This window comes from Haliotis rufescens, unplaced genomic scaffold (genome assembly GCF_023055435.1).
Source record: "Haliotis rufescens isolate VD_foot unplaced genomic scaffold, xgHalRufe1.0.p SCAF_2, whole genome shotgun sequence".
Lineage (NCBI taxonomy): Eukaryota > Metazoa > Mollusca > Gastropoda > Lepetellida > Haliotidae > Haliotis > Haliotis rufescens.
This window is the reverse complement of record NW_025963890.1, coordinates 70,554,884-70,567,846: the sequence shown is the minus strand read 5'-3', so window position 1 is coordinate 70,567,846 and position 12,963 is coordinate 70,554,884. Positions and strand designations below refer to the sequence as shown.

At 39.3% G+C, this 12,963-nt stretch overlaps 1 protein-coding gene across 3 annotated transcripts in view; it reads right to left on the bottom strand.

Annotated features, from left to right (window-relative positions):
- Nucleotides 1-680: 680 nt before the first annotated feature.
- LOC124120426 (probable methyltransferase-like protein 24) overlaps nt 681-12,963 on the bottom strand; it is a 43,263-nt gene continuing 30,980 nt past the window's right edge. For all 3 annotated transcript variants that reach the window (XM_046483242.2, XM_046483241.2, XM_048400494.1), the window contains exons 2-7: nt 8,783-8,842; nt 7,935-8,053; nt 5,743-5,871; nt 3,874-3,948; nt 2,215-2,353; nt 681-1,378 (exon numbers count right to left, since the gene is read on the bottom strand). In XM_046483242.2, the coding sequence (XP_046339198.1) occupies nt 1,079-1,378; nt 2,215-2,353; nt 3,874-3,948; nt 5,743-5,871; nt 7,935-8,053; nt 8,783-8,842 (822 nt within the window). In that variant the 3' untranslated portion in view covers nt 681-1,078. The remainder of the gene's footprint in view (nt 1,379-2,214; nt 2,354-3,873; nt 3,949-5,742; nt 5,872-7,934; nt 8,054-8,782; nt 8,843-12,963) is intronic.

Below are 12,963 nucleotides of genomic sequence, written 5' to 3'. Positions count from 1 at the left end.
TAAAGTGAAAACAAGCCATTCCGTGATGATGAATATTACTTACAGTAATCAATATAGTTGCTTAGTTCGCCTTTCAAGAAATATTCAGTTTGTTTGCGATAAACATCTTTATTGAGACATATATATAAAACCGCTCGCAGTCACGTGACTGCCCATTCTTACTCGTCTTGTATCCATTAATACTCAATGATGATGTTTATCGCATAGAAATGCACATTTCCTGAAAAGCGCACTTTGCATATTTTGTCATTTTGGTAATATTACGAATAGGTGGAATGGCATGTTTTCACTTTATAATTTATACTTAAGCACATACGCTGCTATTTTCGTTAATCTATCACCGCGATATTTCTTGATTCTATTTCGGCGAGGATATGTGATATAACTGGAAAGCGGCGTAAAACACTCATTTACTTCTCAGGAAGACCATCAAAGCGGACATTACACTGCGTTTGCAACACCAAAACACACTTAGAACTGAATTGTCCAAAAAGGTATTTATTACAATACTGATATAAAGTCAAGGGATGCGCGAAATATTCGCATCTTGTATGAATATTTGAAATATTTTTAGTTTGTTTGTTGTTAAAAGCCGCACAAGCAATATTCCAGCTATATGCGGCGGTTTGTAAATAATCCAGTCTGGACCAGACAATCCAGTGATTGATATCATGAGCATCGATCCACGCAATTGGGATCGTTGACATGCATCAACCAAGTCAGTGAGCCTGACCTCCCGATCCCGTTAGTCGCCTCTTACGACAAGCATGGGTTGCTGTTTACCAGTTACACAACACATCAACACCATAACCGCAAAATCCCTGAGTCTTTCCTTAAAACTGTTTTTGGTAATGATAAAATCGATGTACAGAGTAGCGTCCCCTAGCCGTACCAAGACCTAGGTTCAAACCAAATGATCCTCGATTGACAACATTATACCCGTTGGTGTCATATCTAGGCCTTCAAGAAATTTGCGCCGTTATTAAAGCAATACCCCATGAGTGAGTACGGTTTTGAGCCGCAACATCACGTCGGATGGCACCGGAAACAAAACCACTTCAATTGATGCTAATCTCACTCAGCAAACTTTCATCATATATATTTCATGACACGAAGTCCTCTGTTTTCCTGTCGAGGACTTGTAATGACAAAACTGGTTTCTGTGTGTGAGGAAAATCCGATAACCGAGATCATACAAATCCCGGAATATTCCCAGAGCTGTTATATATTTTTCTGAAGGAGCATCCTTATGCTGCAGCGAAATGTGAACCTCAAACACAAACTGAGACACGTTGTGCAAGGCATTGTTGTTAATGACTTCCGGAACCACCTTCCACTCCATGTCTTCAATATCAATTTTTAAAACATCGATCGTTGTCTGAAAGATACAAAAAATATATTTTAATTGGTGTTTTGTTTGGTGTTTGTTAAGCTTGATGGTGTTTTGGCAGAGACTAGTGGTTAAAGTGGTTTCTAGTCACGACAAAGTGAGTGAATTCGGTTTAACGCCGCTTTGAACAACACTCCAGTTATAACACTGCGTTTCAGCTTAAACCTGGAGGGGGGCGGTCGGGTAGCCTAGTGGTTAAAGCGTTCGCTCGTCACGCCGAAGACCCGGGTTCGATTCCCGACATGGGTACAATATGTGAAGCCCATTTCTGGTGTCCCCCGCCGTGATATTGCTGGAATATTGCTAAAAGCGGCGTAAAACCATACTCACTCACTCACTTAACCTGGAGGAAACCCATGACAATCTGGGATAGAATAGGTCTTCAGCAACCCATGCTTGTCATAAGTGGCGACTGACGGGATCGGGTGGTCAGGCTCGCTGACTTGGTTGATATCATCGTATCCCAATTGTGTGGATCGATGCTCATGATATCAAACACTGGAGTGTCTGGTCCAGACTCGATTATTTACAGACCGCCGTCATATAGCTGGAATATTGCTGACTGCGGCGTTAAACAACAAACAAACATAATCAGGGAGGAAAGCTGGAAGTTGTACGAGTCATTTGGACCGACCATTTGATCCCTTGCATAAAATAATTCTGCAATTATGCTTCAGACTGTTGCAATATTAAGAAATTGTGGGTCACAAAATTACATTGTTGCAATGTTAAACAAACAAACAAACAAACAAACAAACAAACAAACAAACAAACCGTACCATGCAAACGTAGTAGAACAAGAGTCATACAACAATGTTTAGTACCTGAGTGTGTTGAAGAGACTCGCGTATACAGTTGAGAGTTTTCATTGGCCATTTTCTTTCTGACCTTCCATTGTAATCAGAAAGTCCCAGAGAATGAAACATCACGTAGTCGCTGCGCCGATGGTCTGGTTTGCCCATACTGAGAATAAAATTCCATATTATCTCAATCACTTTAATTGAGTCAGATCCTTACATAGCCAATCAACGATTCTCTGTCCTTGATGTTTCACGTCGTATCCTGCTCATGCCATTATACTTTGTTCTAATTCTAACTTGTGCGGAGTTGGTTTTCTCACACAAGCCTGAATTCGACTTATAAGGGTAAGTTTATAGTTATTGTTAACCCTTAGGTCCTAATTTAGTTCGAGCCAACCGTTATTCGACACATCCAGTTAAAAATAGTGGTAACATATAGGAGGTGTTTCTCGGGACCGTAACGTCAGTTCGAGACAACCGTTATTTGACACATACAATTAAAAATAGTGGTAAAATACAGTAAGTGTTTCCCGGGACCGTAACGTCAGTTCGAGACAACCGTTATTTGACACATCCAGTTAAAAATAGTGGTAAAATACAGTAAGTGTTTCCCGGGACCCTAAAGTCAAATCGAGCCAACCGTTATTCGACACATCCAGTTAAAAAAAATTTGTAATATATAGTAAGTGTTTCCCAAGACAATAAAGTCAGTTCGAGCCAACCGTTATTCGACACATCCAGTTAAAAATAATGGTAATATATAGTAAGTGTTTCCCAGGACAAAAAAGTCAGTTCGAGACAACCGTTATTTGACACATCCAGTTAAAAATAATGGTAATATATAGTAAGTGTTTCCCAGGACAATAAAGTCAGTTCGAGCCAACCGTTATTTCGACACATCCAGTTAAAAATAGTGATAATAAAAAAGTAAGTGGGAGACAATCAGCTGCGCCCCTTATGGTTCAATCTCCCTGGAGTGTTTTATTGTACGATAAACAACTCCCACTCGTCGTTTATTTTAAACACAGGAAGCAATTAACTATTGCCATCGAATTATTACAAAACATGTCGTAGCAATCAATTTCGGTTTGTGTATTTCAATAAGTATGTCTCTTTATTAATAAATAGTAAGGAGGAGTAAAAGAAACTCAGTTGATTTTATTATTATTATTTTCAAATTGTAAATATCCTAAGTTAACGATATTACCTCCAAAAAATGAGCTGTACAGGCGCTCAGTCAGCACTCAAGTAATACCACCATATGGTTTTACTTTGAAAAATATAATTTGATTTATAACTGTTTAAAATTTAAAACAAATTCGCATAATACACAACTGCTGTTGGGTATCTCAGACATGTTATATTTGAAACAAATAAATCTCTTTTCGGCATATATTTACATTTCAAACATGGTAGGGGTCACGTTGCACATTCATTCCCTTCAAATTATCCAGTCACAGATTAATATTTACAAACTGTTGCGGGAATGAATGATGTTTAAATAGACATAATCAAATTTAACAATTTTTCAATTACACAAAAAACCTCGGTATGTTTTCATTTCCTCTTTTAGCATATTTCTTCAGAAAAATATAGAGCATGAGATTTTCTGAAATATTATTTAACGTGGGAGTACATTGTCAGCTGTTTATGAGTATATAGGTATATATCTGCAGCTCTTACCTGGGGTCAAAAGCATGGATCTCACATCCGTATTCTTGCTCGATTGCGTCGTCGAAACTGAAGTCATTGTTGATACTGAAAAATAAAACATAGATACTACTCACATTGCGATAGAAATATATTACCATTACCTTAAGCTTATGCAAAATGGGTCTTGCAATATGAATATTGTCGGCACAGTACTCGTGTTTCGGGGTTTTCAGTTTTAGTGATTTGTTTGTTGCTTAACGCCACACTCAGCAATGGTCCAGCTGTATGACGGCGGTCTGTAAAATCAAGACTGGACCAGATAGTCGAGTGATCGATATCATGAGCATCGATCTACGGAATTGGGATACGATGATATGCATGAACCAAGTCAACGAACCTGATGACCCGATCCCGGTAGTCGCCTCTTAGGACAAGTGCGGGTTGTGGCCTGGATCACCACGGGTGCAGCTTCAATAAAATGGTACGTCACATATCCAATTGTCCATCCTCAGACATTATCCTGACAAGCCGTGATTTAACTGAAAGATTGTTCAAAGCAGTATGAAACACAACCTACTCACCCACACTTATATGCATATTGGAATATCATGAAGCTTCCCATTATTCCCATGAGTGGAGTGGAGTGGAGTGGAGTGGAGTGGAGTGGAGTGGAGTGTGAATATTGATATGAATGTTTCAAGCCTAAGGAATGTGACGAGTGAGGACGGCGATTGAGTGAATCTGTTTTTGCTTAGTGTGTTTTTGCATCGTCAATATCATTTTAGGAATACAAATTGTATTATTCGAGCCTTGGTTCTTCTCCATGCATTGTATGATTTGTTGGGGTTATTAGTTTAACGCCGCACTAAGCAATTGTCGAGCAAAATGACGGCACTCTGTAAATTATTGAGTCTGGACCAGACAACCCAGTGATTGACATCATAAGCATCGATCCACTCAATTAGGATAAGATGACATGTATCAACCAAGTCAGCGAGCCTGACTATCCGATCCCGTTAGTCGCCTCTTACGACAAGCAAAGTCGCCTTTTACGACAAGCATAGTCGCCGTTTACGGCAAACATGGGTTACTGAAGACCTAGTCTACCCCGGATCGTCACGGATCTTAATTCATTCTTTATTCTATTCTAGGTTATTCTCTGTTTTGAGAAACCAGTGTGGCTCAGATATGAGTTGCGTCCCAGAAACCTCTAATCCTGTGTCCAAATCCCGATTAATCCCTCGTGCTCGTGACTTTCACCGAAGTGGTAAACGTCTGAGACCTGTATCACTTCGGGCTTTACCCCCACATTAAGCTGCCACGCCGTGATATGACTGGAATACTGCGGCGGTAAACCCAACTCACCCAACTCACTCTCTTTGTTGTCTAACGTTCTTGATTTCAGAGAGACATTTCATGTTTGTTTGTTTGTTGTTTAAAGCCATACTCAGCAATATTTCAGCTATATGACGGCGGTCTGTGAATAATCGAGTATGGACAAGAAAATCAAGTGATTGACATCATGAGTATCAATCTACGCAACTGGAATTCGATAACATGCATCAACCAACTCAGCGAGCCTGATCAACCGATCCCGTTAGTCGCCTTGTACGACAAGCATTGATGCTTTACCCCAGTTTCGGGAATAGTACTGAAAGCCAAAAGATCTAAATCAGGGCTTCGAACCAACGTTCAGCGGATCCTGACGCAAGTATGGATTGTAACTCTGCACAGAGAATTGCATCACCGGTGTTATCGGTGATCCCCTTGTAACAGAGGTGAAAAGTACTGTATTAACTACTTGCAATGTGTATTATCCAATAAGACATTTCTGCTTTCGCGGACTTTGTTTTCTGGTAACCCTGCGCCAGACAAAAATAAATTGAATCGTGTTCTCACCCAAAGGAATAAACTAGGCACGGTTTCTTAGGTCTGACGAGGGGGTCGTTACAAACCTCCCAGCCGCCATCTTGCTGAAGTCCCATCCTCTTCATGTCCCCACACGCCACCTGGATGTTTTCCACGTAACTGCAAGGTCAAGGTCATATGTAGTACAGGATGTCATCGCCAGGATATTCACGACGTAACAACAGCAAGGTCAAGATCATATATAATACAATACTTCCACAGCTCCAACTTGATGTTCTCCATGTGAGACGGAGAGTCCCACAAACCAAGTAACAAGGTCAAGGTCAAGTGTACTGCAGGATGTGGTCATACGCCACATGTGTTACATATGACACAGGATGTCCAAAGCATCCATCCATAAATCTCAAGGCTAAAGTCATTGATGGTAAGGATGACCCAAAGTGTCACCTGCGCAATGTTCTCGTAAATGTACCAAGGTCAAGGTCATACATACAATTGTGACAAATACCAAACTCACTCGTGCATGATGCAGGTTTATTACCATTCGGCACTAATCAATGCGATATCAATATTCGGAACATCTATAAAAGAGGCATTAAGGTGTTCATTTCCAGTATTAAACACAACATTTGACACTGAGACCGTGTCATAGAAATATCATTGACTGCTCGAGTGAGTGAGCGAGTGAGTTAAGATTTTACATCGCATCGGCAATATTGCAGCCATGAGAACAAGTTTATTATCATAAAATTCTTGTCAACAAGGACAGTAAAACAGTAAGGTATTATCACAGTGTAGACATATAACTTACCTGAGCAATTGCTCGAGTGATAAACATCATAAACAAACAACATTTTTTTGTTGAAAAATTATTGGATTTCAATCACAAAAATGCGTCATTGTCCGTTCCAAAATTATATGTCTCACACCTTGGTGTGAGGGGGTGGAAAACTGTTCAAATCGGCGTTAAACAAAACTCACTCACTCCTTACATATCAAGAGGGGTAGAATAGGTCTTCAGCCACCCATGCTTGCCGTAAAAGGCGACTATGCTTGTCGAAAGAGGCGTTGTCAGGCTCGCTGACTTGGTTGATGCATGTAATCGAGTCCCATAGAGTCTCATGATTTTAATCACTGGATTGTCTTGTCCAGATTTGATTATTTACAGATCGCCGGAATATATAGCGGGAATATTGCTGAGTGCGGCGTTAAACAAAACAAGTATTTGTCACAGAGTGACGAAATATCCCCCGCCATATACACCATAGTACCAAATATGAAGACAATCCAGTGTTTAGTTCTTGAGATATCGCGGCAACACCGTTTTCCAACTCTAAAAGCAGATTTGTCTGCTGTGACCTTGAAAATGGGATCAAGGTCACCAAAACCGACTGGTGTCTGCGGAGTCTGTATATACACCATAGTTCCAAATATGAAGACAATCCAGTGTTTAGTTCTTGAGATATCGCGGCAACACCGTTTTCCAACTCTAAAAGCAGATTTGTCTGCTGTGACCTTGAAAATGGGATCAAGGTCACCAAAACCGACTGGTGTCTGCGGAGTCTGTATATACACCATAGTTCCAAATATGAAGACAATCCAGTGTTTAGTTCTTGAGATATCGCGGCAACAAACAGGTGGGACGTACGGACGGACGGACGTACGGACGGACGGACGTACGGACGGTCGTGAATACTATATCCCCCGCTTCGCGCTTTCGCGCGGCGGGGGATAAAAAACAAGCAAACATGTCCAGATATAAGCATTGGACTCGAGCTCAGTTCCATGGAGTGAGTGAGTTAGTATGAGGTAATTAGGTCGTTTTGAGCAATATTCTATCAACATACCGGCGGGCCACCAGAAATAGACTCCACACATTGTACCCCAAATTGTGAGGAATCAAACATGGGAAGTCAGCGTTGCGAGTGACCGAAGAGTTTTTAGTTCCAGATGTGAAGTTTCCAGAAATGTCATGACCAAACACGTGCAAAGCGGTAAACGTCGGAGACCAACTCAGGGATTTCCTCCCACATTAAGCTGACACGCCGTGAGATAACTGGAAATTGTTCAAAGCGACGTTAAACCCAACTCACTCACTCCATATTAGAATATGACACACTGTGAGTAATTAACAAAGTGGGTATGTTCATTATTTGTTACAAACACGGAATATAACTGATGGGAGATAGTCTCACTGAGTTTGGAATTTTTAGATATTTTACCTGTGGTATACTTCAGTCATTTGAGCTGGGTCAAGGTTGCCTATCTGGGAACGTGTCGGTGGCACATGACCTCGGAGACACTCAGCCTCAGGGATGATGGGTTTGTCTGTATAATTGTTCTGGAAAGACAATCAGTCAGTATTAGATCATTCTTCCCTACTAAATCATTGACGCGAATTTGGTCCAAGGACTGGATCAAAGCCAAAAGATCGGCGATTCTCTAAAAGACATTCTGAAGAAAATTCAAGGCGCGTTTCCACACTGCATATCCTTTCAATACATACTTGTGCATAATATTTATTACATTTCAGATTCATGATGCATCCTTGTTAAATAAACCTAATACATTACTACATACAACACAGTGTTTTGTGGGACGGTCGGGTTGCCGAGTGGTTAAAGCGTTCGCTCGTCACGCCGAAGACCCGGGTTCGATTCCCGACATGGGTACAATGTGTGGAGCCCATTTCTGGTGTCCCCCGCCGTGATATTGCTGGAATATTGCTAAAACGGCGTTAAACCATACTCACTCACTCACAGTGTTTTGTAAATGAAAACTCAGTAGATTTATAAGGAGTTGTCTTCTATAGAAAGAATTGAAGAATATTGTTACTCAATAGTATTTCTGAGTGAATGAGTGAGCGAGTATGGTTTAACGCCGCTTTTAGCATATTCCAGCAATACCACGGTGAGGGACAACAGTAAATGGGCTTCACTCATTGTACCCATGTGGGGAATCGAACCCTGGCCTTCGGCATGACGAGCGAACGCTTTAACTGCTAGACTACCCCTAAGATAAACATGTTATTTGCGAGATGAGACCAACATCCACTGTGAACTCGGCGTACCTTTACGAAGCTATAACCTGGGCAGTCTTCTTCATAGACGATTGGTACAAGCTGATTCCACTGGAACAAGATAGGTCAATGGTTATCATTTGTTAAACAGCTTACCATATATTCTTATAAACCCCATCTTTATGTTTGTTTGTTTGTTTGTTGTTTAACGCTGCACTTAGCAATATTCCAGCTATATGACGACGGTCTGTAAATAATATGCTATAAATCTACGCGATTGAAATCAATGTCATGCATCAACCAAGTCAACGAGCCTGACCACCCGATCCCGTTAGTCGCCTCTTACGAGAAGCATAGTCGCCTTTTACGGCAAGCATGGATTGCTGAAGACCTATTCTACCCTGGATATTCACGGGTCCCATATTTATGTAAAACGGCTGACAATTTGTGCTTTTGTACATGATGTTTACGTAAGACACCTCACCACATGTTCTCATCCACATCATATATGTAAAACAGCTTACTACATATTCTCATGAACACCATCTTTATGCAATACAGCTTACCATATATTCTCATGAACACCATCTTTATGTAATACAGCTTACCATATATTCTCATGAACACCATCTTTATGTAATACAGCTTACCATATAATCTAATGAACACCATCTTTATGTAATACAGCTTACCATATAATCTAATGAACACCATCTTTATGTAATACAGCTTACCATATAATCTAATGAACACCATCTTTATGTAATACAGCTTACCATATAATCTAATGAACACCATCTTTATGTAATACAGCTTACCATATAATCTAATGAACACCATCTTTATGTAATACAGCTTACAATATATTCTTATGAACACCATCCTTTCATGAAAATATGCACATGACAGATGAACTAAGGTAGTATGAAAGAATCGGGTATTCTTTAACTTGTATTGTGTAGTTCATATGTAATGTATGTGTATGTACATTTACACAATCATGTACGTGAAAGTATGTACATTTTCACATACATTTACGTAAATGCATGAAGACATAAACATATTATGAATGTGTGATACGGTATGTAAATGTATGTATATGTAGACATAAAAGTATGTAAAGGTATGTAAATTTAGACTTGAATTTAAAGATGCTATTATTCAACCACCCGCCCATCATCTGGCTCGGAATCCACACTGGAAAACACACAATGTGGTTCAGAAATACTATCTGAGTTCCAATAATCCATTTGTTTTGATTGCAGACAACCCTTTAATGTGCGAGGAACAGTGACCGGGACATTGAAATAAAACATTAGGAAGATATTTTTAGATGGATATTTACATAAATATTGGAGGTAACTTGAGATTTCTTAGGCTTCGAAACAGGATGTTTCTCAGTCACATATTTCTCAAACGTGAGGAGAGCAGGGATATTTCACCAATGAGGACACATTAAACTAGACAATTTGTCAAAAAGGCGTGAAGGTTTATATGGTTTAACGTTGTTTTGTCAGAAGCTGTTTTACAGTATATATTATTCTCTGTCACAAATCGCTGAGAGATAGGTCGAAGCTTTCGTTTAATATTCAAACAAGCGTATAGTCGACGATATCCCCCACCCATTATAACACGGTATGGTCCTCAACCAGGTAACTGACCTATCATTTCTCTTAGCCCAATTTAAAATAGCTGCAATGGAAATTCTAAAATAAAAAGTTCTAACAGTGCTAGATATAAAAAAAAACACCAGTTCAGTATGTGTCTGGTAAACAAGCAAAGTTTTGTTAGAAAGTATTGAATGGGTTTTGAGTTATGCTCCGGAAACGAACACCACCTTTACAGAACCTAAGTCCGACTTGTTGTAATGGAAACGGTAAAAAAATAAAAAATTCTAAAATTCCTAAAAAGCAAAAGGCACCAGTTCAGCATGAGTCATGCAAAGTTTCGTAGAGAAATATTTAACGGTTTCTGAGTTATGTTCGGGAAACGACTTTGGGACGCACACACACAAGGACGCACGGACGGACGGACTGAACCCATTTATATATATATATATATATATATATATATATATATATATATATATATATACTCAGTAAACTACGGTTATAATGAACACGCATATAACGAACTGACCGATATAACGAACTCATTCTTCAGTCCCGACCATTTGTTGTATAAATGCTGTATATATGCTTATAACGAACCACGGTTATTACGAACTAAAATTAGTGGTCGCTTCCAAGTTCGTCATAACTGTAGTTTACTGTATATATTTTATAATCATGTAATATAGAATGTCAATGTCAGAAAATAGGCAGTCGCGATTATCAGCCGAAACAGATTCCAATGGACGGGGGTATAAGGCCAAATAGTGGTGATAATTATATAAATGGACAATGTCAAACCAAGCCTTTCTAACTTTGACCTGCTGTGATCTTCATGGATCGTGTTACAAAGTGTGTGCTCTTTTGGCGTAAACTCTTTGAATAACCAGATTAATTCGTTCTTCCGTTTATTTATTTATTCAAATGTTGGCGGGGGTTATTTCGTGCAAACCGTCAATTATTGTCATTAGTTCATTCATTCATTCGTGAAACCGCCCATGGTGTATAACAGAGAACAAACCACGTCAGTATAGCTGACACAAAGTCATTCTCAAGGTACGATGTAGAGTGACAATGGACACATTCTTGATTTCTGAGAGACATTTCATGTTTGTTAGTTTGTTGTTTAACGGCGTACTCTACAATATTCCAGCTATATGAGGGCGGTCTGCAAATAATCGAGTCTGGACCAGACAATCCAGTTATTGGCTTCAGCATCGACCTACGCAGTTGGGATTACGATGACAAAGCATTAAACCACCCATCCCGTTAGCCGCACGTTATGACAATACAAACTTATCTTCATCATTACCATTATAAAATAAAGAATTATGTACACATGCGGAATTAAAAAGAATTAAACGCAAGTCATTATAAGAGTTACATTGGGTTTTCAGATGATATTCGTCAACCATATTAGTAATATGTATATTGTTGGATAAAATGTATCATGTATAATGGCTCTCCGGAGGAGGTTTTGAGGACTTGGCGAAACACATAAGTAAAATTTTCTCCATGTGCTAAGCTTATTTTCATTTATTTTTCCTCTATCATTCCACAAAGAGGTGCGCCAGTTATCAACGTCACAGTTCATTAATATCCTTTAAACATAACCAACAACGATTAGCTCCCTACTCATTGTACAACAGAAATTCACAACTGTACTGTAATAAACAAGCTACAGAGTCTCCTATCTATCGAATTTAGAATTGAATTGAGTTTAGACACTTGTACTTACACCCAGAAAAAGCTTTTGTTCTGTTCTACTTTTCAATATTCCAATTATCTGTGTGCTACTTGTTATTCATACATGTTGTTGTTAATGTTTATCTGCTTCATCACAACACATCATGCATATATATCTTTCATCACTTGGTTGTTTTCACTCCAGCTTGATAACGGTGAAGAATCTCAATCGAAACGTCGCTATATGCAATAAAACAGAAGTTGTTTTCCATAATGTTGCATGTTTTCTTCTATCCTATTCGTGTCTATATATACACCACATTGCATCCTGCCAGCTAGATTGATTGAACAAGGCTGATACAAGTCACACACAAAACTTTTATAATATAACTTAACGTCCTTGAAATTAAATTGAATGGGATGTTATGAATGTGTGCATGTGAACAAAAGGCTTATAGACCGTAGTATTGGAGAGGAAGCCTATCTCGCAATGTCTGTGTCACCAGCTCCGCTTAATAATGAGGTAAATAGCCATTCGTGACCAACTCGTGTTATTCCGGGACAAGCCGAATAGCGACTCGTGCCCCTCTCGTGACCATTTTTGCGACCGGGCTCCGTCTTAGCGCAAACGGGCATACCTAAAACAATTGTCAACTCGTTGTGTAATGGTTCACACATTTCCCCCATATATTATATATATTTCAGATGCAATTTAAAGAACATCGGGACGTGCGGAATTATACAGTATGATCGGACACATTTAACTGTGTCTTTGGTATATTTTTAGATGCAAGACATATGTAAATTGAAAAATTATTTCTGAGGGATTCTTTGACGAAGAACTTGAAATCATACGCGCATTCTGATTGGTTTGTCGTATTTTCGCACATAACATTCATCGAGAGGGGGACGAGTCTTCTTGCAGGTTACGGAAAG